Genomic DNA, 27,663 nt, shown 5'->3' on the forward strand with positions numbered 1-27,663 from the left:
GTCGTGTGAAGGCTCCCATCCACCTGGGTGCTACTGGCTCAAGAGGTGTGAGCCACTCAGCTGGAATTGCCTCTGAGATGTCTTGGCACATGCTCTGCACCCCTCTCATGCCCTGTAGAGCTGGAAACCCTACACCTCCTCAGACAAGCCTGAAAACTCTAACCAATCACCTAAAGAGCGCGCTGGACCTGCTGCCATGGGACCCCAGGAAACATGAGGCCGACTACCAACCAAGTGGCCTCTCTGAGTGCTAACCATGGGGTTCCAAACAAGGGGCTGTCGTAGGCACTCCTCCGTGCAAGTAGGCTCTCGCTGCTCCAGGCCTCACCGCAAAAGCTCCCAAGATCGAAGCAAACTCACAGCGAAGCGGTCCTCCAGTCTCCTGCTCAAACCAACTCTACGCATCTCTGTGAAGATCCATCTGGTCGCAGGTCGCCAGGGGCCCACAGCCTGAGGCACCCTAGCACGAAGCCGCTGTAGCAAGAACTCCTTCCAGGGCTCCTCACCTGGAAGAAGTTTGACTATGAACTTCCCAAGAAGGGCTCTGCTCTGCTGTGCTGGGTCAATGATCCCAAGCCCTCCCTGTGAACTGCCAAGCCACTTTGGCTCGGGCTATCTGAGTGTCACGTCCTGACCAAAGGAAGTTCCTGATCAACCTCTCTACCTGGTTGATACAAGAACTCGAGAAGATCCAGCAAGAAGTGATGTACCACATAGTCGCCAACAACACCTGGTTGGCCACTACTACTCTGTCAGCCAAAGAAAGTCGTGTTGAGCTCCAATGTAACAACTTCCTCCTGATAGACAAGAGGAGGGGAGCAATTTGCTGCTCAGGAGACAAGTCCAAACCAACCTGACAACCCAAGTACCGAACTGCAGTCCCTCGGGGAATCCACCTAAAACCCTCTCCTGGCATCCAATCGGGCACAAGAGCACTACCAACCGAGAAAGCCACTGTCTTTCTCCAGTTGATCAGTGCGCCAGATGCACAACAGAAGGTCTCCAGAGCCTGCTCACACCTGTGAAGGTTGGCCTCCTGGCCATCTAAGTACAAGGCTAAGTCGTCGGCAAACTCAGCGTCCAGAAGCTCATCTCCCCGAATAGGAAGTGCTAAGCCCTGTAGACCAACCTGCTGCGACACCAAAAACCTGATCATCGCCTCCGTATAGAACAGAAAGAGAAAGGAGGCAAGAGGACAGCCCTATCTGACCGAACGTGTGAGCATGAAGCGATCACCTCTACCTCCTGCCAAAAGTACCTGACTGTGAGCCTGTCTGTACAAAGCTGACACCACTCTGATCCAAGCATCTGAGAAGCCCATCTTGCGTAGAGTGCCCTCTAGAAAGTCCCAGTCAACTCTGTCGTATGCCTTCTCCAAAATCGAGAAGAAGAATCACCAGGTCCTCACCACGGAGCCGCGCTAGGGTAGAAGCCTCCCAAAAAGTAAAGATGTTGTCAAGGATACTGCGTTCCTTGACAAAACCTGTCTGAGTCCCATGTATAAGGCTCTCTAGTAGTGGCTGGATCCTCAAACTCTGAGAATTTTGTAGGCTGAGTTGAGGATGGTGATGGGGCGCCACTGTCGAATCTCATCCAAGGAGCCACCCTCCTTGGGAATGAGGTAGATCAAGCCCTCACTCATGCTGTCAGGCATCACTCTTGTGTGCAAGATGTACTGAAAAGCACTGCAGAGGTCTGGGCCAAGCAAGTCCCAGTACTCCAAGAAAAAACTGGGAGTCAACCCATCCTCACCTAGACAGCTACCACAGGGAAGGGCACTAAGAGCCGTGTGCAACTCCTCAAGCTGAAGTGGCAGCTCAAGCCTCTGACGCATCTCCTCGGTCACACGCCAAGGCATCTGTGCCCACACCTGCTCCATGCATGCATCACGACGCTCTGACTGAGGCTCTGCAGACAGTAACGCCCGGTAAAAGTCAGTAGCAATTGCACGCATATCCTCGGGCTCAGAAGCAACTGACCCATCGGGCCTCCTCAAGTGATTGACCTTGGCATGCGAATGCCGAGGTCCCACTGCCTCGAAGAAAGCAACAGTCACTCTGTCGCCCACCTCTGTCCACTGAGATGCCTGTCGATGGAAAGCAAACTCGTGTCGCCGCTCCTCTGTTCTAACAAGCTCCTGGCGAGCCTGCTGTAGCTGCTCCTCCAACCAAGTACATCTGGATGCTCCTCCTGCATCCTCTGCAACGAAGCAATGCCCCGTCTGAGACGTTGCTCCTCCTCTCTCCCTGCAGCTCGGCGAGCCAAAGACTCCTGGAGAAAGAAACGACTAATCTGAGCTAGTCCTGAGGCCACTCTGTCAGCAGGAGAATCCTGCCTGTCCAAGTTCTTTGTCCAGAGAGCCTCTACTCGCTCTTTGAGTGCAGAGTCCAGCAAGACCCTCTCTGGGATGCGAAGCATCGTGCTCCCTCTCCTTTGCCTGTTTGCCACTGTGAGGACCACTAGTGCATGGTCCGAGAAGGAAGTCCCTGCCAGAATGCCAACTGTCCCTCCCAAGTCACTGAAATGGTCACTAGTGTAGAAGCGATCTATCCGCGATTGATTCACTCCTCCCACTCTGCGGTCCGAGCGAGAGAAGGCAAGGCTGTCTGGGGGCCTCACAAAACTAGAGTGCTATCATATATCCGAGACCCTCAGAGTCATACAAAACCTCTCCCAAGCTACCAACTCAACTCCATGCACAATAGCATAGCTGCCAGCAATCCTGTCAGAAGGGTCCTCCAACATGTTGAAGTCCCCCCCTATGCACCAGTGTTCCGCCTGCGGCAGAGACTCAACTATCTGTGACCGAAACTCTGCTCGAGCACTCGCCACATTGGGCGCATAAATGTTCAGGAAACCCACAAGGCAACCCTGAACCTACATAGTAATCCACTGAGCCCTGCCCGACACAATAATCCCTCTGCCCACAATGGCCTGCTACAAAGAATCCGCAATAGTCATACATACCCCACCCTGGATGCCTCCAGGTCCAAAAGCAGCTGACCAAAAAGTATCATATCGTCCACGCAAGAGCTGACCACGTCGTCTAATGCGGCTCTCACACAGATGGTGCTCCTGAAGCATAAGGAGATCAATCTCTCCTCCCAGAAGGCAGCGCTGAAGCTCCTGACGCAATCGGACCCGCTGACGTTGAAACTGTCCCTGCACATTCCATGAGACGATCCTCATGGGGAGCGAGAGAGAACAGATGTTGCCGCAGCAGCTAGACGTGCTATCTTCGAGGCTGGCTTAGATGGGGAGTAATCCACATCCGAGCGTCCTCTAGATAGGCGTGAGTGCAACGAGTGCCTAGCCCAAGTCCAAGTAGATCGAGCTGTCCATAAAGCAACCTCCTCTGTCCAAGAGTCCTCATAAATGTGTACATAGCATGGCAAGCACTGCGTATTGGCAAAGAAGTAGACCACAATGTGTCTACATCCTCCTGTATCTGGAGGGGTCACCGCAAACTTGGCCAGTGGCCACAAAGTGTGAAGCATGTCTGTAACTCCTAGTTCTCCGATGTGGTGAGAGAACTCTAGGACCTGTGTGTGTAACCACCCCAACACGGAGTCAAGAGTCCACTCAGTCTGGTCCCTGCCGCAAAGGGGAAACGAGAAGCCAACCGTTGAGTCCAAGGCCTCTATCCCCCTAGCTGCAAGGAACAGAACATGGACCTTGAAGCAGGCTGCCTCATGGTCTGCTGATGGGTCGCCAAGAAAACGAGTGAAGTCGTAGTCGAAGAAGTCCCATCGGCGCCGCAAGTCAATGCTCGTCAGACCCCGAGAGATAGCTGCCAAAGGAGAGGTTTGTACGTGTAGAGGGGGTCGCAAGAAAGGTTTTCCCTCTCTCGCCAAGCGACTCGTTGCAAAGGCGCTGCCAAGAGATCTCCTAGCAGCCGAAGATGGCCCTGCCCCTTGGGTCGACTGTGGAACTGGAGCGGGAGGGGGGGGAGTAGTAGCAGAGGTAAAGAGGTGGAGAGGAGGGGCAGGGGGGAGCGGCAGAGGAAGAGGGGCAGGGACAGGAGGCGGGGGGGAGGATGATGAGGAGGGGGGGAACTCTAGGGGGGGAGGGGTTGTCGAGGGTGAAGCTGAGGTGGGGGCTGGAGCAAGGACCTCATCCTGCTCAAGAGGACCGAAACAGTTTCCCGTCGTGGGAACCCACTGCTGTTTGGCAGGTGCCTGAAGACCACTCTGAGTGTCAGGCTGTCTCTGTGGCCCCTGCCGTCGTCGACCAAGGACCTGCTGCCATCCCTCCTCCGCTGGAACCCTAGGCTCGGAGGGAGGCTCTCCATGTGTGCGCTGTGTCTCGGCATGTGGCTGCTGGCCAGCCCTTGCAAGCTGGGACTGAGTCTATGGTGTAGGCCGAGGCCTCCTCCGTGGACAGGCGTTCGCAAGATGGCCCAACTGTCGACAAATGAAGCACTGGTTCGGGAGACCCGAGTACTCCACGCTCTGTCTGAACCAACCCCCACTCACCCGAGGCAGAAGAATGACCTTTGGAAGCATGTGAGTGTCCCTAACCAAAACTGGAACTGAGGGAATGTCGGCCGCCTTGGCAGCTACTGAGGCTACCGTGCGAGGTGTCTCCAGGAAAGTCCCAATCGCTGAGCCTATCCTCAACAAAAGTGGTAAGTACTCCCTCCGCAAACCAGGAAAGCAGACGGAGATGGGGATGTCTGCCTCCTCTACCAGAACATCCGAAGCACGGTCAAAACCATGTCTCCACTGTCGAAAGTGGACTCGAGCTGCTCGGATGGTCAACAGACTCGAGCTGCTCGGATGGTCAACGGACTCATGGCGATGACCTTGGACGCCATCTCAAAGGTCTCAAACTCAATCTGATAGTAGCCTCGTTCGAGTATCTGTACGTCCAAGATCTTGCCCACCTCTGCAAGTAGGCGGGCCTCGAGAAGGTCACGCAGCTCTCCTCTGTTGGGTCGGGTATCAAGAATCTTGCAGATGACAGAAGTCGCCTGCAAGCGCTCTACCTCTGCGGCTAGGCTCGCTTGCTTTGTCGGTGAAAGAGCAAGTTGAATGGTGCGCTCAGCGGGGTCGGGTGAGGGGGCTTCGGTAGAGTCCCTCTGTGGCGAAGCTTGAGCCTCCATCTGTGTCTGCTGCTGAGCCGAAGAAGGCGAGAAGGACGCTAAGCTCCCAACAGGCCGTGGAGACAGCCTCCTGCGAACAAAAAAAGGGGGAGATGCGGGGGGGGAAGCAATGTAGACGGAAGAAAAGGGGGCGGGCGAGCGGCCGGGGGGGGGGGGGAGGGGCTAAGCTATGGGCGGGGCAACGGCAAGGGGGGGGGGGGGGGGGTCAGGCAGAGATAGGCAGCGGTAGGGAGACAACGGGGGGGGGGGGGGGGGGGGGGGTTGCGGGCAGGAGCAGCGGGGGAGGAGGGGGCTGCGCACACAGGGGACGGGCAGCAGCCCGCATGCGCAGGGAGCAGGAGGGGGGGGAAAAGCGAAGGCGGGGGGGCGGGCGCAGGCAGCAACGAGCTCGCAACATCAATCTGGATGAGATAGTACTTGATTTTCCAACAAACTTGAACTAATGCCCAAGGCCATTTCATCAATAAAGCACCTCTCCAAGGATCTCCATAAGTTATGTCACCTGCTATGGTGGTAACGAGACAACAAAAATTGGCTTCTACATCACTAGACCTCCATAAAAAATAAGCCCAAGCATCTATGATCTAGGTACTTGATCAAATCTCCCAGGGTCAAAGTTGAACCCCAATCACAAAATAGAAAGTTTCTCCTTCCAATCACAAGGTACCCACCTCTATATCACGTAATTCATATATGCTATCCTCTTTGTGTATGTCACTTCACCCACCTCAATTGCTTAACAATGTCGTGAGATCCTTAACACTCCAATAGTATGCCTCATGGAATGTGACAGAAATGTTCATATATGGCGCTCTTGCTCCACTAAGAGACAACAGTACATCTTATGGTACATGAGATTTAGTTGTTCATATACATTGGTTGCTCCACTAAGCAAGACTTTGTGAGGTACAAAAAGTCTTCATTGTACTAATACGACTTCATAGGCTATGGGTCACGTGGAGGGGTTGCAACTCTTTCCAAAAAGAACAGTGTATGTTGCTAGAACAAACCAAATCATTGTACTATACAGCAACATAATAATTAATCTATCACACGTGGTATGAGAAAGTGCACATGAAAAGGGTCAAAAGAAAGTTAGTGAATGACCAAACTTGCTTATATGAGAGAGGGAGGGAGGGCGACAAAGAGAGAAAGCAAGAAAGATCGTGTTCAAAATGTGAAAGGTGAAATTACCCTATAAGGAATGTCTAATGTGTCCATATCCGTGTGTGCATGGGAATAGGTAAACAAGTAAATAAAGAACCTTTGCCTAACAGCTAGGTGATGATGATCATTGATTACTCGTGCTAATCACTAACTCTCAAGAACAAGCATAGGTAACACCTCTCCTAATATCTACATAAGTAACACCTCTCCTAGCATTTGCATTCATAAAACCAATAGCGAACAAGGAAGAGTAAGTACCTCATTTGGTTGAAGATCTTGTGTTACTTGCATGCGTTGAAGAATCTCCTCTGTTGGCAACTCCTGAGTTATTCGTAAGACGAAGACTAAAAATTAGATTACTATGAGGAAAGTTGAATCATAGTTTCTTTGTAGAAGACATGTAAAAATAAAAATGAGAGCACGTGATATCAAAAGAACTAATATGATTTTAGTTAGGCCTTCCATGCAAAATTAAGTAATTTTCTCAACCACATAACCTTGTTATGAATAGTCTAATGAAAAAGCACTCGAGATGGTTAGAGTTAGGCACAAGGTTATAGTCAATTTCATGCTAAATCAAATAGTTTTGTCGACTACATAACTTGCTTACAAATAGTTTAACTAAAAAGTAACCAAGATGGTTAGATCTCCGCACAACCTTATAGTTAATTTGCACAAGCCTCAAAGCTAATAAGCATACTAGATAAATGGTGTGTTCTGTAAATACTACCACACCCTATTGCAAATCTTTAGAGGAGAGGAAAAAATGCATGGAGACTATTAAGGATGCTTTTGGTCATACACATTTCAATCTGCTCAAGGACACATTCGTAAAATAAATGGTTCAACGCAATGTGACAGGAGGCGCACCACGTGCCGACTGAAAGAATAGACTTTGGCAAGCGTCAAGTACTTCAAACAACAGAACTAAAAGATATATGTATGTGTGTGTGTGTGTGTGTGTATATATATATATATATATATATATATATATATATATATGTGGAGAGAGAGAGAGAGAGAAACCACACAACACGGAGTGGCGGAGTTCCACTCCTAGACTGCAATGGCCCCAAGCGTTGGCGTCCCTTTCTGTATTTCTTTACCTTCAAAAGCGATGCCATAAATGTCGAGAACAAGTCCCACCACACTTTTGGCTCTCTTAGTAGGAGGTTGCATTGGAGGCGTATCCCCTTTAGTAGGACAACTTTTTGTAAGAGTGTCTCGTCTGGAAACATTCAAAGCATCGCGCTTCTTGTAGCAGGGTGTTTTGTTGGCGTTGAGTCAAACAAGGTCGTGCCAATTGAGTCGAGTTGTCATGAGAATCCCGAGAATTTGTTCATTGTGGTGGAGGATTCTGAGTGTTGGTCGGTTGCTCTTCCAGTAACAAATTCCAAAATCCCTTTCATAAGTTTGTAACCAACCACAACATGGTCCATCAATTCTTGCATAGTAGACACTTGTTTAGCTGGACAATATTCTTGTAGAGGTGATGGCAACTCAATCGTATAGCGCTCGCAAAAGTCCTCCAAGATAATCACCTTGAACAAAGACACCAAAAGGTAAACGTCAAGGAACCTTTGGTTGTAGACTTCCATTGTTTCTGTGGCAAGCATTTTCACGTAACCCAATTCTGCCATAAGTTGTACTTCAATAAGGGACGTCATGTGGCTCTGGGAAAAGATATTCTTAAAGCTTGCCAAGTCCTTGGAGCTTGCCACTGGGTAGCTATGGAACTCCACCATTGCATAGCATTATCTTTAAGAAATCCCCGGCTTAAGAGATCTTTGATTCTTCAGTGTAGTTCCCAAGGCATAGATGTTGTCAAATTGGCTTTCTTCCTATGTTTCACGCCAGAAAACGTGAAAAATATTACTATAGATCCACCATCCTTGAAGTCCTTTGGTTGATTCGATGCAAATCTAGGATGTGGATAATAATAGGGGAAACCATAAGGACTCTTAACCATTGTATCCGAGGGGAGGTGGAGGTGTTGGTGGCAACAACATCAACAAGTGATTGAACAATGTTCCTTAAAATTTCCCGATCAAAATTGAGGAGTAAGTACGTTTTCGGTTAGAAGCCCTTGTTATTTCTTGTGTCGGAGGAGTAGGAGGAGCCTGAGGCAAGAGAGGAGGCAACATGTAATTCAAGTACTGTTGAAAGCTCTGCAGAATCGGGATGTTTTGTTGAGGATGCCTGTCGAGTGCACCGGAAGGGTTTTAAGGGTTTAGCTCAAATCCAGTACTCCGCACAAACACAAGGTTACTTTACTTCACTTGAAAGAGAAACTGAACTTAACACAATGAATGAGAGAGATGGGCACACACACACAGAGAGAGAGAGAGAGAGAGAGAGAGAGAGAGAGAGAGAGAGAGAGAGAGAGAGAGAGAGAGAGAAATGAAATGTTATATTAATGTCTTCAAAAGGCCAAAGTGACCTATGAGACCCGAAAGTTACAATGTGGTGGATCTGATACAAAGTCAGAGTAACAAAAAATGACAAAATAAAATACTATGGAATCCTAAACCACTAGGTTTTTTTTACTTTTTACTTTTTTGCGCTAGAGCCGGCAAGCCAGCAAGGAACTGCCTTTGCTTCGCGTGCACGCAAACGAGTCAAAGACAGATTACCTTGCGGACTTGCCGACAAAGGGAAAAGCGCCTCCATGCCGTATCGTGGCATGTCAACGGGGAATGGAAGCAAGTTTCCCCCTCAGGGGAGTAAAAAGTCTTTTCATGCCATGTTAGTCAGTCCATGTTCCCTTGTTAGTATTGAGCTTTTGGATCGATTCCTTAACAATCGGACGGGGAGCACCTGCTTTGATGTTTTCACTTCTAGTAAACAAGCAGCCCTAGATGTCCTCCAGGTCATCCAAGCGGAGAGTAGGCTTAGGTGGTTTGCTAAGATCTCGCTTCCTTTCGCTAGGAGAGATAGGAACCGTTTGAGGCCGGCGATGGAAGTGTTGAAATCGCCGATCTTTGCCACGCTTAACATTAATGGACTCCGGTCGATGCGGGGGGAGTTGGAGTACGTAATGTTACAAAAGACTTGGAATGTGGTGGGTCTCCAAGAGACTCGACTATTTCAGGGTGCATGGCCCCTTAGAATGGCGGGGTATTCGACATTCCAAGTGCCAGGGTCTAATAAGCCAGGGGCCAGGGGACTTGTGACCTTGGTCTCCCAGGAACTCAGAGCCTTTGAGTTGGGAATGTCGGACGTAAACTCCTTGTTTGTTCAACTCTTTCCTTTAAATATGAAGGATGGTTGGATTTATGGAAATGTTTATGTCCCGCAGAGGCAGTTAGTGGATGAACGAGCAGACGTTTTAAGCGCGTTAGCTTCGAAGCTTCGTAGGTTGGGCAGAAAGGGCCTTCCTCTCCTGATCGGAGGGGATTGGAATCTTAGACGGCACCCGATGAAGAGATGGCTGGGGAGTGAAGACCTTGATTTTAAGATTGTCCAAATGAGAGGCTCTGGACTCTCGTATCACTCTTCCCGTGGTAAAGGGCGATCAGACATTGACTTCTTTTTGGCCAATGATCTGACCCTTCAGTTCCTCGGCCATGCCAGTGTCCAGAGATCGGTGGATGTTTCGGACCATTGGCCTGTTAAGGTGAAGTTGGTGTGTGATGCGGTGTGTGCGGAGCCTCCCCCACCACCCCCCCCCTCCATTGATGCGACTAGAATTGAGCCAGCGGCTCAACTCTTTTTACACCACAACTTCTGGGATTCCCTACCAGAAGCAGCGGAGGAGGGGGAAATCACGAAGGCGGCGGTGAACCGTCAGTCGAAGAGCTTTGAGGAGGCAGCTGAAAGAGTCTCTCGAGATGTTGGTGCGTTCTCCGTAAGGCCCCCCAAGAGGCCTAATAGAGGCTTTAGGCTAGACCCGAGAGCCCGGAGATCCATCAACCGAAGACGGGAACCTTGGAAGTCTCTGCGGGATGCAGAGAGTGATTCCTCTAGTGAAGATAGGGCGTGGAGGAAGTTTGTTGAATGCCGAAAAGAGGCGCGAGCTGAAACGAAGAGAAGCGAGAGAGAGGCTCTCAAACGATTCATGCTCAAGAGCGTCGAATTGGCAAGACGCAAGGAATGGTATGCTTGGTGGAAGCATATGAAAGCCGTTCTAGGGGGGAGCAGAAAAGGAGGGCCCGCTCAACCCCTAAGAGACCAGAACGGCGAGCTGCAGGCGGACGAAGAGAAGATCCGAGACATTTGGAAGGATCATGCTTCTCGCGTCTTCGCCGATCCCTCCGGGCACAGCAAGGACCCGGAACACTGGCAAAACCATGCTGTGCGACTTTGGCCTAGAATAGAGGACATCAATGAATCTATTAAATGGACTGAAGTTCGAGAGGTGTGTCGCAAGATCAAGCGGCATAAAGCAGCTGGGATAGATGGCATTCCCCCTGAATTTTTCAAGATCCTTATGCAAGACAAGGGAACTAGATCGGATCGATTTGAACCAAATACAGACATGGGAAGAGCAGTCTTCAAACTGCTATGTACTTGGTTTGATTCAGGGAAGTTGCCGGAGGCATCATCTACCTCGGTAGTGGTGTATATCCCGAAGAAGGGTGATCTTTCTAATCTGGACAACTACAGAGGGATTTCTCTTATTCCAATCTCTCTGAAGCTCTTGACCTCACTCGTGATCAATAGGATCTCAGTGAAACTTGAGGAAAGAAACTTCTTCTTGCGTGGTCAAGCCGGATTTCAGACTCAGGAGGAGTGTGTGGCACAAGTGATTGCCTTGAAAGAGATTGTGCTCAGACGAAAGGTTGTTAAGAAACCGACGTTTGCGGCATATATTGACTTTGAAAAGGCGTACGATACAGTGCCACACGAGGCGCTCTTTTTAAAGATGGAAGCCATAGGGATTGGAGGTCGTTGCTTGAATTTCTTTCGAGCCTTGTACCAATCTTCCAAGGTCAGAGTGCGGGTGGGAGCGAAGTTGAGTGAGGAGGTCCAAATCGCCCGTGGCGTGCGTCAAGGGTGTCCCGCGTCGCCTACTCTCTTTAATATATTCATTAATGACATCTTGGATGAGAGTGCGACTGACCTTGGGGTGGCTATTCCAGGCTTACTCCTAGGTGTGAGCTAAGCAGCTGTGTGGGATGGCTAAATCACAAAGATCCAGCATCGGTCGCTAGCGGATCTCATCAATCTCCTCCATGGTCAATAGCCTGACTGGGCGTCGTGCATGTCGGGCCAAAGTGATCCGAATCCTCTGATGCAACCTCCGTCGATGCTGTGTAGTTCTCCGCAGTCATGGGCATCTGGATCTCCCTAGCTCGGTCGATCGGTGTGCCTTTGGTGTGAGGCGACAAGCTCTCCTGTGGTAGTAGCCCCTCCGGGTGCCCAGTGTCTGCTCTAAAGAAGTATGTGATCCTTCTCTGAGACTGGCTACAAGCTCCTTCTTTGGTGTGAGGCGACAAGCTCTCCTGTGGTAGTAGCCCCTCCGGGTGCCCAGTGTCTGCTCTAAAGAAGTCTGTGATCCTTCTCTGAGACTGGCTAACCTCTCCTCTCATAAAGCTCTCTCTGTGTCTGCGCAGCTCGAGCAAAAACAGACCCAAGCATCTATGATCCTCGTAGCGCATGACTCTGGAGAGTGGTCTGAAACCCTCTCTAAACAAGCAGTGGAAGCGGCCACGTATCTCGTAGTAGACGGGGCAGTGGCATGTGTAGTGCAACTGTCTCAGGCTCCATGTCACACAAGAGGCATGTCCTGGCCTCTGCCAATACTCCACTGTATCCCCCAATCTTGATCCACAGTTGGTGTGAAGATGTGCGTATCTGGCCAATAGCACATCGTATCCCATGAGACAAGTGGGTGTCCATGTATCTGGGCCTCGTCACAAAACCGTCCTCTATAAGCTGGAGAAAATGCTCTGTAGAAAGCCATCTTCGTGCCCAACTCCTGCGCTGGCTGTATCCATGTCCTCCTGGTGTCTAGCTGGGTCAGGTCCTGGCGGATGAGCCTGGTGATCTCAGACTGTGTAAGAGTCAAAGAGGGTGCATCCAGTGAGTATTGGAAGGGGGGCAATCTGTCTATGTTGAACCCATGCGCCTGGAACCATGGCGTCATCTCCCCAAACCAGCATGCTGTATCTCCCTGCATGGTTGACAGACAAACCACTTTCATGGGCGAACCTATGCAAAGATCCAAGTGACGTTGCATCCCCTCCGCAGAGTCGGAGATCAAAACAATATCATTAGCATATAACAATATTGGAATCCATGTCCTTGCCAGCTGTGCACCTCTATCACCATCTCTCTCAATGTAGTCAAAAACCTCATCCACATACATACCAAATAGAGTAGGAGAGAGCGGGCAGCCCTGCTTCACCCCAATAGTGGAGTGAACCGCTATAGATAGGCCCTCTGAGGTGCGTACATGCCCCACTACTGACCTGTATAATGCCATGACTCCCCAAATGAGCTCTGCATGTACTCCCATCTCCTGTAATCTGCGCATCAATCTAGCTCTGGGTACTGTGTCAAATGCTTTGCGGAAGTCCACAAAGCTACAATAGATCCGTCTCCGATGTGATATGTCCTCCTCAATGATGGCTCTGAGTGTCAAGATATGGTCAAGAGTAGGAAAACCTCTACTGAACCCTGCCTGCCCGGCTACGCGTATCCTCTCTCTCTCTGCCCATCTGCTCAGCTGCTGCTCAAGAATGGATGCGTACAACCGTGCCAATGTGTGTCCGATCATGATAGTGCGATAATTCCCAAGCTCCATAGGGTCTCCTGACTTGAAGATAGGTACATAGTAGATAGGCTCCAAGTATCAGGCAAGCCCTCACACATGGCACGGTTAAACATAACTGCTAGAAGCTCTACTAGTTGACCTCTGACATGCATGAAGTGCTCAGCCACTAAGTCATCATGATCATATGCTCTCCCAGTCCTCATCCTGTCAATGGCCTCCCTCACCATCTCAGCGGTGAAAAAAGCACATGTGTGGGGACATGGATCAGGGGGTCGAGAAGGGCCGATTGTCCAGGAATTGTGTATAGAGATGATGCGTACTCAGTACTAGTCCCAAGCCTCTGTAGAGGTAATGGCAGGGGGAGGGGAGTGCTCAGGAAAGAGCTCCCATGCCTCCCGTGAGTCCTGACTCAAGAATAGCTGGTATAGGTCCTGCTCTAGAAAATGCCCTCTTCTTCCGCCGCACTAGGCGCCGGAAGTCAATTTGTGACTGTCTGTGAATGATGTCCCCCAAAAGCACCTCCCTCTGAAGTCTAGCTCTAGTCTCGCGGCACTCCTCATCATACCAGCTATTTTGGGGCATGCTCCCAGAACGGCGTCTCTGCTCAAGCACTCGGGCTGGGTGTGTGGGTATGCCTCTGCTGCTGCATCATGTAATGTCTGTGACAGTATATTAGTCAGCTCCTCAAGAGGTCGCCCTGGCTCTTCTGTACACAGGCGTCTGTAGATCCCATCTATGTATACAGAGTCTGTCTCCCGCGTGAAAGTGTAGCGAGTAGGGGCTGCTTCCTGTGGCCTGTGTGCTACACTGAACTGGAAAGAGATGGTCAACGACACAAGAGCATGATCCACTGCCACACCAACAGGTCTGGGTCCAACCATGAGATCCTGAATACTAGAGATAAGAGTCGGCTGTGCCATGACATAATCCACGGTGCTGGCTCCATGTCTGTGTGGAAAGCATGTAAAACCCCCCGCATCAGGAAATCTCTGTAGGCCATTCAAGATGACCAATCCCTGTGATAGTCTGGATGGGCCCGTCTCTGCAACATCCAGCTCTCTCAGCATCTCCTCTGAAGTATCATAAAAAACTGTCTGATGATGGGCAGTCCTAGCATTGAAGTCCCCTAAAATGATGATGTCACCATCTCTAGAGAACTCCCAAATGTCATCATCCAAAATAGAATAGGGGGATTGTCCTCTGGGTGGTGCATACACTGATGTACTTGGGGGAAAGTAGCAAACAACAATGTAAAGATATATGTCCGTCTCTGCTCTCAATCTCACCCACATGTACCTAGCTTGCTCATCCCTGCGAGCTATATGTATCAATGGTTGCAATTCCTCCTTGAATAACATTGCCACTCCTCTTGAGCCCCGCCCTTTGTGCTCTGATCGTGTCTCCTGTCTACAGGCGGTCTCCCATCTGTATCCATCTCCCATCTGTATCCACTAATGTGAGGCATAGTCTGCCCAAGGGCCAGATGTGTCTCAGAGTAGAAGATGATGTCTCTCCCACTAAAATTTTAATCAAAAGCACCCACATCAAGACGCATAGATCCATTACAATTCCAGGTAGCAACTTTGAGTGTGGTCCCATAGGTCTCACACCGTCATGTGGAGCGTGGCTCCAATATCACCACTCTTCCATCTCGATAAAAAGCAATCTTATCTTTTTCCCTTGCCGCTCTAATCTCTGGCATTACCTCCTGCATATGAGTGATCTGTGAGAGGGTGAGATCATCCCCGAGAAAGATGCCCATTTTCTTCAAAGTTGGTATCTTCTTCAAAAAGTCCTTCGCTTCCATGGAGAAAAAACAAAGGATGACTGCCCTTTCTTTCGAGGTTTCCCCCTTGCTCCCATTTTTCTTGTTGCCCCCTCTCCATGCTCTTGAGTGCATCGGCTCATGAACCCCCATCAAAGCCATGAGTTCTTTTACCTCTTCGTCCACATTATCTTCGTCTCTAAGGCCGCAAATTCTCACATGTAGAGAGCGCACACGCCTTCTTTGCTCCTCTTCTAGTGTCAGGTTAATTATGTTGGGTGTGGACGTTGTTGTTTCCTTGCTTTTCCCCTTCTTGGCAACCTCAATCCATTTCTCGGCCTCATCGGCCTTCTGTTGAGTCTTTGTAATAACGTCCACCCAAGAGGTCGTCGTTTCTTTGTGCTGCTCTTCCCCCTCTTTGATGGCTCGCACTTGCTCTTTGATCGTCTTGAGCTCTTCTATTACTGAAGGTTACAGTTCTCCTCCTTCAACTGTATTTCGTGATCGTGCCTCAGCAAGCTCCCTCTTGAGTGACGCAATCTCTTCGTCTTGGGCCGTCAAACGATCTCCCAGTGCAATGATCTTGCTTTCTTGGGCCAGAACGCGATCTTCGAGCAGATTTATTGTACCTAAAAGGTGGTGGTTAATCTTGTTAATGGTCTCAACCATTTCTTCTTTGCACTTTTGCACTGCGTCTTCCACGGGGGTCGGGCTTGTCATTCTGCTTCCTCATGGTTGGTCGTTACTAACAGACGAGACGAGACGAAATGTTGTCACGCACCCGTGCTTCCACATTATGCATACATGTTCCCGCATTAAGCATACATGGCGTATCCAATTTCTGCAATTTTAAAAAAAACCTGCAATTTCTGAGTTTTGTTGTATCTGAAATCTGATATTTCCTGCTATTTTCTGAGAAATTGCACAATTTGGAAAATTGGAAATCTGCTCTGATATTTGAAAGAATCTGCCTGCTGTACTTGGAAAATTTTGACTGTTGTATTTGAACGACTACAGAATTGTAAAATTTGAAAAATCTGCGAGGGGGAGGGGGGGACTACGGGTTAGCTGGCTGGACCGGGGGGGGAGGGAGGGGATGGGCTGGCGGGACGGCGGTTCGCGACAGTGCTGCAGAGAACCTGCAGGGGGTGGGACCATCACTTTGAAAAGGGCGCGCTAGGGCTGGGGAGTGTCACATTGCATAAACCTGCAGGGGGCGGGACCAGCACGTTGAAAGGGGCGCGCTGGGACTGGGGAGTGATGCGCGCTGGGGCTGAGTGCAGCTCACGTAGCTTCAGCAGGTGCAGCAGGACACGCAGCAGAGGCTGCAGTAGGGAGAGAGAGAGAGAGAGAGAGAGAGAGAGAGAGAGAGAGAGAGAGACGACACTGCATGTCGAGTCCCAACCACCCTCAAGGGCCCCCTTGCTCTGTTGCCAGAGCAAGTACTTCAATACTTGCTTTATTTCTTGCACAAAAATGGTGATACAATGATGCAAAATGATGAGATGTTGAATGGGTACTTGATGCAGATGCTTGGTACTATTGGGAAATTGAAGGGTACTACGATAGATATTGAGGGGTACTGAGGATACTGAAGGTACTTGGGTGTTAAGGACACGGAGGTCTTGATGATCCCTACGCTGAGCTAGGCAGGAGCCAAGCCAAACGCAAGGGGTGCTAGATGTTGGGGTACTGCGTCGACGATGACGATGACGATGACAACCACGAGGGTTACTTGTATTGCGGTGTTGTTGAGGTGCTAATGGGTGCTGTTAGAGATGTCTGGCACTCTGCTGACGATGACAAGGCTGTGGGCTGATCTGCTATCGCTGAGGACGGCGATGGCTGAAAAACTGAAAACGCTGGTCCTTTCCCAGACTGCAATGGCCCCAAACGTTGGCACCCATTTCGGTATTTCTTTATATTGCTTTGACAAGGTATAACTCTGTGGCTCTGCTTTGGATCTCCCACGGGTAGACTGCTCGAGAGAGAGCCCACAACCTTTATTTATAGGCCCTTGGCCTGTACAAAAGCAATTACATAAAAAGCATGGCGTCCAAAAGCAGCAGGTCGAAAAGCATGCGCCCTATGGGCTGTCCGTACAATCTGCCTTTAATATACAGAGAATTCCATTGGGTTACTTGGCACTGACTTCTTTGGGTTGCATTTGGAGCCGCAGTGCTTTATGAGGTAAGATTACTATTGTTATGGATTCCAATGGTGTTGCCATTGGGCTGCATAACGATAGCTAGTCTTCGCTCCACTAACAGAGCAATGGTTTCATCAAAGGGGTGTTGCTTGGTGTCCAAGATGGTGGGTTATAGGATGTCTGCAAGATAGCTAAAGGACTACCTTCAGGACTTTTAATGAGAGTCTACCACTTTGAGTGAATGGAGTCTTATCACTTCACCTTGGCAAGATGCCTACGAAGGAGCATTTCATGGACTTATGAAGAGTATCTTTGATCTCTTCTTGGACAACGGTCTCCAAACTAGAGTGTGACTGCTTTGGATTCCTTTGGGGAATCTACCAACGAGATGGGGGAGATCAGGTGTGCTACAACCCTAATCCAAAGATGCCCAAAGATTGGCTTGGCTGGCAATGCAATTGCTCTTCTACCCTCCTAATTAGTTGGATTGTTATCTTCAAAGTTGTTTTCACTCACCCTGGATAACCACACAGCAGACTTATTCCCCAACCTAGGGAGAGTTTCTCTCCCAGCTCATGCAAATTGAGAGCCACACCAAGTTGCAGTTTGGTGGCATTGTTGGCGTGGATCGTGCTTTCGTTTACATTGGAGGATGGTAGGCAGGAGATGCAAGTAAGTTGGCTCAGATGGATTGATCTGACCACCCCTCTTCCCAGAGGCTTTTGACAGTGCAGACTTGTTAGCCTGACTTTCCCTCCTCTCAAAGGGTAATTACAACATAGATTTCTCCGTCCAACTTTTCCTTATCATGGACGATGTTTCCGACTACAAACTATATACTCTAGCTCTCCCTCATCTTGGAGGACTCAACTTACTAGCAAGACACCATTCGGTGGTGGTCCATGCAATCCATCTGTGACTCATACAAGATACGATACTTTCTACAGCACAGATTGGTGAGCCTAGCTTTCACTCTTGTGGAGGATAGAATACTATACTTAGTCTAGCCTTTCTCGATTTTTTTATTTTTTATTTTTGATCAACTACTTGGCCACGTTGGATTGCAGCTTCTTCCTCTTTTCTTCACATGAGTGACCACAAACACCACTCCCCTTTTGGCTTCTTTCAAGACAAAAATCCTATTGGCAATTCTTTTCAGACCGGTGCACTCATCTCAAGAGTAGTTATTACACCTTGCTCGACACATTCATCTCAGGAGTAGTTTTAACACCTTGTTTTATGGCTATCTCTTGGAGCAGTGCCTTTCCTCTGAAAAGCAGAGTACCTCAGTTTTCTACGCTACTTGTGACAGCATCTCAAGGTTGCATGAATTTTGCAAATTTATCGATCAAGATTTTCAATTCAATTCATACCACATTGATCATCCAATACTAACGTACATGTTGTTTTTACTTCAATTGCTTGACTTCTAAATGTTGCAAGAAAATTGTGACTTCTAAATTCAAAGTCTGCACTATAAAAGTGTGACAATTCTATTATGTTCCTCGGAATCTCTGATTAGCAATCGTGCATTAGACACACAAACAAAGTCACAAAGATACACACATACATATTAAACAAAAATCTTGTTCAGTACTAACATATTTTATGGTTCAAAGTTGTTAAGTAACATACAACGTTTTCTTTCGTACTTTATGTATTGCATTTAACATATCTATCTACCTTGCGGCATCTTACTACATGATTTCTTAACACTAGTGATTCCACAAAATACTGCTACACGCGTGGAGGATTTTCCTCGAATGGACATCGTAGCAAACATCTTCATTCACGGCCTTACATCTTCGGCTTCTAGCAATTTGTTCAATATCGGGTGTTGAGAAGGGGTGTGAACACTCCTGCTACTTCACCTTGGTCTAGACCATGCTTCTATGGCTAGTATGTCTCTGGAGCATTTAGGTTGTATCTTTGTCAGACCACCTACTTTTGGGCCAACCACCTATTGTATGTCCATTGCCGATATTTGCCACTTGGTTAAAGCTAGAAAGTACAAAATGCATTTCATGTGAGACTTGTAAGCCCTTTTGTGTGTAATATTCCAATTGATAAACCGAAAGGGAAACAGCCAAAGGTAGAGAAACTAGAGGAGATCTTAAATTCCTTACCAAACTTTCGCACAAAAGCAAAGATAAGTCAAAGGAAAAGTTAATAGACATTGTTTGGTTATATTTCATGTCCACCAACGGACGCAAAGTGAATGGAAGAGGTTTAGTTAGCGAAGTCACCTCATGTACCACAATTTTATCAAGAGGCTTTCAACTTGGAAGCTACATTGACTTTGGTCCAATTAGGATTTGTGGAGCAAGGATCTCGAGCATCGTTGGATGCTTAAGAGGGCGGTAGTGATGGTGCATCAAGTTCAGGCAATTTTAGTGCCAAGTCAATACAACTAGACATTGTTGAGAATAAAAGTGTCTTTTACTTGCTAATCACATGTGGTAGCACACATATGTATAGTGGGTGGTGTCATCTTGGAACGCATGTAGCTTTTTTGGCCTCAAGCAAAATGTAATTCACAAAGCATTGTTGTTACATTCTGGCTGAGAGATATACGATGTTAATATGAGTTTCTTTGTAATGATGCACTTAGATGTGACAATCCACACTAGTGTCCATTGTCATGTGTTGGCATGGATTGTTTCCACACGCATGCAATCGAGGTTGTGCGTATTCTTTCAACGAGGAGTATGCCACCAACAGGTGTGTGTTAGTTTCTAGTTCTTTTATTTGTTTTATTCTCTTTCTAATTCATTTATTTTATTTATTTTTGTTCTGTCATCTTCCTATACTAAATAGTGGCCCCTTTTTAAAAAAAATTCAATCCTCATAAGATTCCCCTCCCCCGCCATGCCCCGTCTGTCATCACTCTCCTCTCCCCGACATCTCATGCGAGTAGCTCCCGCATGCACACACACACACACACACACAAAGCCTCCTGCTTTGCCATCTGCACCGCCAAGCACCCATGCAATCTCGTAAATTCTCTCGCCAATGTCAGCTTGTGTCTCTCACCCATGTCAGCTTGCGTGCACGCGCGCACACGCACACAAACAGACTCCTCCCCAACCCTCAGCACCGCGAAGCACCCTGGCAATCTCCTCGTGAATTCTCTCACCTATGTCAGCTCGTAGAGAGAGAGAGAGAGAGAGAGAGAGAGAGAGAGAGAGAGAGAGAGAGAGAGAGAGACTCCCTCATTACCCTCAACACGGCCAAGCACCCATGCAATCTCTTGGTGAATTCTCTCACCCATGTCAGTGTCTTGCGTAAGGCCATAGGCCTTCAAGGTAAAGCATAGGCCATTGCATTCGAAAAAGGTCTTCCCTTCGCATCTGTGTGTGTGTGTGTATGTGTGTGTGTGTGTGTGTGTGTGTGTGTGAGAGAGAGAGAGAGAGAGAGAGAGAGAGAGAGAGAGAGAGAGAGTTGTTGGCACTCCATTGGGCCTCCGGAGGCACGTGCAATACCACCATGGTAGCCAATATTTGAGTCCATTCAAATGGCTCAAATAAGTGTTCAAGAAAAGGTTCAGGTACGTAATCAGCATCATCCACTTCCCAATCCAAGATAAAAGCCTCTCGCTTTAAACTACCATTTTTTGAAGCCCCACACATCCAAATACGAGTGTCTTTGTTCAACCATGATGGTAATTTAGTTTGAGCTGATTTTTCTTAATCGAATTCTTGGATAGGAGTTTTCGGGACATCCTTGTAAGAGTGATCTTTCAAGTTTACTCGTGTAATTGATCCTGTCGACATTTTCAAAAAGTGCATATATACTCTTTTTTCCCCCCGAAGCTCTTGAATCAAACAAGCAACAAGAACTTGGGTTCAAGAATACTGCATGACCAATATGAAACGGGCCCAGAAAAGTGATCCAAGGACGTGGCTTGTGCTTGAGCCAGTCGGCATTGCAATCCAGCATGTGTGAACCACTCAAAGGGCATGGACAATCTTTTCAAATGTGGACAAAATCAATTATACAGCTATGTGTAAAATGAGTTAAGGAGAGGACAACAATTGTCGTCGACATTTAAAAATAATCTGCCCAAGAGGCAGAGGCTTCATTTAAGCGGACACTAGGACACAAGGGAGTAGGAGACTTACTTGTCAATATCCAAGAAGCACGGGCAAAGCTTAAGGGGACACTTCCCGTTTTTCGCCAATTTAAGAGCTAATTTTTGTAGTTTTTGCAAGTTTGTGCACCTACAGAGTTTGCCTAAGTCATACTACACGTCTTGATAGTCATTGCAATACGCTCCCACACCCTGTTCTATGTAGCATGTTATCTTTACAGCTGCAAACTCCCTGAAACCTCATTTTCAGCTTGTATTACCCATCCGTCGAAATGGGTCTTTGCATTTGTGATGATAGTAATGCTTATGCAGTTGACTTGCTGTGAAAATCAGCAGAATATAAAACTGATACACTATTTTGCGCAGAACTCCGTTTTTATCACGTAAAACCTCACGAAATTCAAGGAGATGATGCAACACAAAATTTTGCATGTGTCCCTATAATTTTCTCTGGGATTGCCCGCCAAAAAGTGGTAAATTGCGAAGCTGATTTTCTTTTGTATTCTTAAGAGTTTGGTGGTATGAATCAAGATAAGTATCACGGTGGTAAACGAGCCACTAGTTCTCTTATGGGAGTGATGTGGAGTTGCCTGGTGACAGCTCACACGCCGATTCTATAAGGAGATTTCCAAGACTGTTCGAAGCATTTCCAAATCAAACTCTAGTTTGGCGGCTCTTCAATGTAGTAGTTTACTGTAGGTGAAACAATGAAACGATACCGAAAGGGGTGTCAATCTTTGGGGCCAATATGATGTTGTTCTCTCTCTCCCTCTCTTTTGCTCTATACATGAAGTGTTGGATTACTTTAACAAGTTACTAGGCACATGAACTTCGTGTCAATAAGCTATAGGAAAATCAAGCTGGTGCAATAGCAGCTTATGCCACACCAGCAATAAATTGCTATATGGCACAAAATGCACAAATTGAGACTCTCAACCCAACAATTAACTGGGGACCGGGATCTTGCCTGCATCTAGCCTATCAGACGGACACATTCCAAGGCTCAAGCCTAGAACAGGTGCGTCTAGCTCACATATGGCCAAGCACAGCCACAAAACATTCCTCACTCCCTAATATGCTCCTGTAAAACAGGCCATGCTCCTTAATCAGCTCCTAGGAGATACCGGAGGCATCAGCGGGCAGAAAATGAAACGCTACCATCCCTAATGTTAATTTTGTTCATCAATGGACAACAAAATTTTGTGGCAAGCTTGTGCGCAATTTAAACACACATACATCTTTCTCACATCAATTTTCTTTGGATTTTTTAAAATTTAAAATTCCTATGGAAACAAAGTCGAAGCCATAGGAGTCTTTGGCATTTGCAAAGGAGACGCTTTTTAGCAACTCCAATCACCCAATACCTCTAGTGGAGGACGACAGTCCCAACGTACAGACTTATTCCTGGCAACCAACTCCTCTACCAGCGACAGAGGAGTCACACAACAGGATGCAGAGACTGTTGGATCCCACAAGCTCTCCGAATTGTGAGTAGAAAGCGGTCCAGCTGTCTCTCGTCTCTCAACCCCCCACTCCCCCCTCCCCACACACACGCACACAGAGATGAAGTGAAATGCAATGTTTAGTTACGACCCAAAAGGCCTACAAGACCTATGAGACCAGAAAATTACATGATCGTCATATGATCCAAGTGTCCAATACAAGACTAAGATAATGCTCACAACGTCAACAAATAAGTAAAAACCAGTAGAGCCCGGCTGGTAGCATATCTCCCAAAGCCTGATCTCCTGAGTAGGCTGCCACAGTAGCAGCTAGCTACAATCACATAAACTCTCTCATGGGCCAGTGCATCATGGCATCAATCTCCTTTGTAAAGAACCTCTTTGGAGCTGCTCTACGCCTCTAATGGCCTGGATGTTGTGCTGGTAAATGTAAAGTTGGTGTGGTGTCGACTCTACGCCAGGGACAAGGGCTACAAATAGTAGCTCTATCAAGGAGAGTCCTCCGGCCCATGAACTGAAAAAAGATGTGTCATGGGGTTCCCTTGAGGGATGCTGCTCTGGAAGAAATCCATCACGTCCCTTTGAATGGGCCCTCTGCTTAAGTGTCGAAATCTTCAATAGAGCATGTCTGGTTGACAACAAAAACCCAATGCAGCTCTGATCAGCTACTCCATCACCCTCGACAGACACCCAAGGAGACAATGAAATCGTCCCCGCATCTCATAATTTACTTGGCCCAAAAAATTATAATACTCCTCTTCCTTTTGGCTCTAAGTCACGTAGATGGCATATCCGCTGCTCCGGAGGTGCCAACGAATGTCTTCCGATCTCTTATCTGCAGCTGATGGGAGGAGGTACAAAGCTGTGTAGCCCATGGTGTCAAAAATCCAATTGGGAGAGGAGGGGTTTCTTGATTTTGTGCTGCCCTACCTGACCCTATATAATACAAAATGGAATAGAGAAATGAGGCCACAGGGCATTATTTATATAATATAAAATGGAATAGACAAATGAGGCCACAAGGCATTGTCTCCATTCAATAGCCCAAAACTGATGGTAAAAAAAACCAAGAACAAACAGCAAAACTAGGCGGCCAGCTAACATGGCCCAAGACCCTCTTTACTTCCTTGCGAGCAAGGCAGAAGCATACAGAGTAAGTCTGAGTGTACCCATCCCCTTCTCAACCCTAGTCAAATGTTAACTGTGAGCACAATGCACACCTTATTTTTGCCTGGATTTAAAGCACAAAATACCAAACTAAAAGAATAGTCACAAAATCTTATCAGAAAAAAAAATGAACCAAGGATTGAAATCTTAAACCCATACTTGTGGTACAGCACAATCCGCATGACAAGGGTCCCATTCAATGGCACAAAAGCATTCCCAACGCTCAAATTGTTGAATGTTTAAAGGGGCCCTACATAAAGCATTCATTGCAAAATTACAATGAAACCCTCAGTTGAAATCTTTAAAGAAGATTGAATTATCAAATTCCTACTTTACCTTCTCCACTTGCCACATATAACATCATCATGCGTGTGGCCATCACAATCTCTGAAAGCTTTGACAAGCACACTATGGCACTTAAGCCAATTTTCAGGTGCTCCAGCACATGAGTTGTTTGCTGATTGCATTCTCCATTTTTCAGCTTTCTACATAAACAATCCAGAAGTGAGACCACCGCAAGAACCTGATGTGCATTGAGAAAATGACATCAACAAAGCAAAACAATAAGTGCCGAGTACTTACGAGATCAAATTCATTCAAAAGGCGTGCTTTTTCCTTTTCCTTTGCCTCTTCAGAAAATGGCTCTTCCATCCCAAAAAGACCTCTATTGCTGCTATTACCAAGGTTGCAAACATTACAACATGCTCAGACAGCAGTTAGCAACCATCTCAGTTCCTTTCTCATGGTCTCTTATGCACGTAAATCATAAAATATTTTCCTGAATATTTCCATACCCTTTTCAAATTACTAAGATGCAAACAGTACTAGGATAATTTATGGTAGCGAGCCTACAAATTTTTAGCCTCACAACAAAAATAGGACGAGCCACAGTTTCCTGGGACAGGTTTCCTAGAGTGAATGTCAGCAAATAAAGATGAGATAACCTAACCAAGAGTTCACCTTTCACTCGCCTCTAAATACAATGGATGGAAGCTTTAGCGTTGGGCTGGTAAGTATAAGCATGTCCAGTAATTTTGGGTGGTAGTAAGAGCGTCCCACCAATAGATAGCAAGAGCCCAATTGGACAAACTTGTGAAATCTGCTGACTTTGTCCAAATCATTGTTTTGCATGCGATACATAGAAACATGCAGTGAATGCAGAGGTTTGAAGGAAGAATTGTTTAAAATCTAACCTCCATCAGCAGAGGCATTGATACTTATATTATACTAAAGAGGTTATGAGATACGTGAGGTTGATTCAGAAGTGTAGACGGGCACTTAAAGTGGTCGCTGGCTAATACTAAAGAGACTGCATCTATGTGCTGGTTTGACAGGGTCTATCAGAGCTTCAGTCAGCCAATGATCTACATATAGCTCTGCTACGATCTTTTCCCACAATAACAACAAAATTGGCCAACATTCTTAACATTAGGATCCCAAACAATCTTTTCTCGTGATTTAAAAAAACTATTTCCTTGCTCTGGATCTCTCATCTCCCAACTGTATGTGCAGATACATTGCCAGAGTTCGGAGACGTAGAGAGAGAGAGAGAGAGAGAAAGAAAGAAAGAAAGAAAGATTTTTTAACGTCCATAGGAGGCCGAAATCGGCCTATGAGACAAATCAAAGTACATGGGGTGGGTGTCCTCTGGATATCCTGTGAAGGATGAAAAGGTACAAAGCAAAAATAGCTCTCTTGTGTAAGGACTGAGGGAAGAGGGAGGTGGTACAAGGGTGGGGTTCTAAAAAACAGGGGAGAGATGCAATCCTATATGCTGGGGTATATACAATCATGAAAGAAATGCTATCATATCTCTACCTCCATCCTGTCCCGTAATCAGGGTGTAAAGACATGATGCATGGGTGAGTGAGGTGTGAACAATCCCCGTAGGATGGCGGCTGGATCTGCAAAAGCTCGGATGCGTCTCTCCTCTAGAGATCTGTAGTAGCGCTCCTGGATCTCCTGGATCTCTCTCTGGTGAAGTCGGGATGCCCTACGCCCATGGGGACGTGGACGTCTGCGAGCTCGGACCTCCTCAGCCTGCTGTAGAGTCACTCCTCTCTGAGTAGTCTGGGATGGTGGTACTACTGTGTCCCTTTGGAAGAAATCTGTAAGCTGTGTCTGGCACTCGTCTCTCACGACTGATGATGTCTGAAGGAGAGAGTCCCTGTGCTGCTGTGCCTCTATGAGGAAGCGGCCGAAAAGTCGCTGGTCTCTGGACTGAAGAATCTCGTGTAAGGTGGGCTGATCTGCAAACAAAGTCGGATATCTGCCTCTGATCCCCTCATATGCTCTACATCTGCACACAAAATGCTCCTCACTCTCAATGTCTGCTGTGCAAAGTCTGCATATCCTCTCTGCCCTAGGGACATGTGCAGCTCTCCCTGCCTCAATCTCTAGCTGGTGTGATGATACTCTGAGCTGTCCAATGGCAACCCGTGCTCTATGTGGCATGTGGACATCCATGTATCTCGGTCTCTGGATGAAACCATCTGCTAGAATGGTCAGGAAGTGGTCTCTGTAGTATTGCCTCTTCGTAGGAAGAGGCTCTCTGGGTGTGATCCATGTCTCTCGGATGTATAGCTGCCAGAGATCCTGTCTGAGAACTCGATTCCTCTCATGGTGTGAGAGGCGTATGTATGGGGAGTCAAGATCATACTGAAAAGGGGGCAAGTCTGTGATGTCCAAGCCATGGGATGTGAACCACTCTGTGCCCTGTGAGTACCATGCTCTGGTCTCCCCCTCCTGATGTAGCTATATCGATGCCTCGAAAGCTCTGCGTGTGAGTCTGTCTGGTGGAAGCTCTCGCATGCGCTGGATGAAGCAAACTGTCTGGAAGAGGGCGTCTACTAGCATCGGGGGTGCCACTAGCTCTGCTCTGATGATGTCGTGTGGTACTGATGGTTTGCTATGGAGCAAACGAGAGATCATAATGATCTGTGGGCGCTCTATCTGTGTCCAGAGAGATGCTGAGAGTCCTGGTGCCCATACTGCGGCAGCGTACATCATGGCAGTAACTAAAGTGTCAAAAAGCCACCCTTTGGTGCGGGGCTCTTGGAAGTGGGCCTGGTGGCATCTGCGCTCTAAGGTGGCCAATGCTGCGTATCCTCCTGTAAGCCGGTCTCTGGCTGCCTGGGTCATGGAAAATCTGCCCGTGGTGCCAGTGAAAGTCACCCCCAAATATACATATGAATCAACTACCTCAACCTGTCCACCTGCTACCATGAGCACTGCTCGTACTGCTCTACTCCGGACTCTCCTGGAGGTGTGGAAGATCATGACCTTGGTCTTGCCAAGGTTCACTGTGAGCCCTCGATGTGTGCAGAAATCATCCAAGGCGTGTAGGTGGCTCTGTAGTCCCTCCTGTGTCTCAGAAACTAGAATAATATCATCTGCATAGAGCATAATATGGACTGGTGTACCTGCCAAGTCGGAGCCCGCCCCGCCTGCTCGTAGGATGTAATCTGCTATTTCGTCGATGTAGAGGCCAAATAGGGTCGGGGAGAGGGGGCATCCTTGCTTCACACCAATGGTGCTAGCAATGGGATCCGATACTCCACCTGGGCACCGCACTCTACCTATGACCTGTGCATACAAAGAATGAATGGCCCATATCATCTCAGATGGTATCTGTAGCTCCTGGAGACGCTGAAAGAGTCTCTCTCTAGGGATGGTGTCAAAAGCCTTGCGGAAATCCACAAAGCAGCAGTAGAGTCGTCTCTTCCGTGCTTTCGCTCCGTCGATCAGGCAGCGAAGCATGAAGATGTGATCGATGGTCGAGAAAGTGCGCCGAAACCCTGCCTGTCCTGGTGCACGTAGCCCTGATGCCTCTGCGTATGTGCTGAGCTCTGCCTCAAGAACTGCCCCATATAGTTTGGCCAATGTGTGGCCAATCATGATAGTCTTGTAGTTCCTTGGGTCCAAGGTGTCGCCAGATTTGTGGATCGGCACAATGGGGTGCATGGTCCACTCCTCTGGTAGTCCCTCAACCAAAGCGCGGTTGAAGAGACGTGCTATCAAGGGGGAGAGGGTGTCTGCTG

The 27,663-nt window shown here is 47.8% G+C and overlaps 1 protein-coding gene and 1 pseudogene across 10 annotated transcripts in view; both read right to left on the minus strand.

Annotated features, from left to right (window-relative positions):
• Positions 1-27,663, minus strand: part of LOC147452585 (uncharacterized) — a 132,661-nt gene that overhangs the window by 26,300 nt on the left and 78,698 nt on the right. For 9 of the 10 annotated variants that reach the window (XR_015188907.1, XR_015188909.1, XR_015188908.1 and 6 more), the window contains exons 3-6: positions 24,206-24,296; positions 23,960-24,108; positions 23,783-23,873; positions 6,530-6,592 (exon numbers count right to left, since the gene is read on the minus strand). Coding sequence is in view for 6 of the 10 variants with exons in the window: in XM_086518218.1 (XP_086374344.1) it covers positions 6,530-6,592; positions 23,783-23,873; positions 23,960-24,108; positions 24,206-24,296 (394 nt within the window). In the remaining 4 variants the exon portion in view is untranslated. The remainder of the gene's footprint in view (positions 1-6,529; positions 6,593-23,782; positions 23,874-23,959; positions 24,109-24,205; positions 24,297-27,663) is intronic. The other variant, XM_086518217.1, reaches the window with a different exon arrangement.
• LOC147452586 (uncharacterized) lies at positions 25,184-27,398 on the minus strand (annotated as a pseudogene).

Source organism: Adiantum capillus-veneris, chromosome 8 (genome assembly GCF_014529385.1).
Source record: "Adiantum capillus-veneris isolate H3 chromosome 8, ASM1452938v2, whole genome shotgun sequence".
In the NCBI taxonomy this organism is placed as follows: Eukaryota; Viridiplantae; Streptophyta; class Polypodiopsida; order Polypodiales; family Pteridaceae; genus Adiantum; species Adiantum capillus-veneris.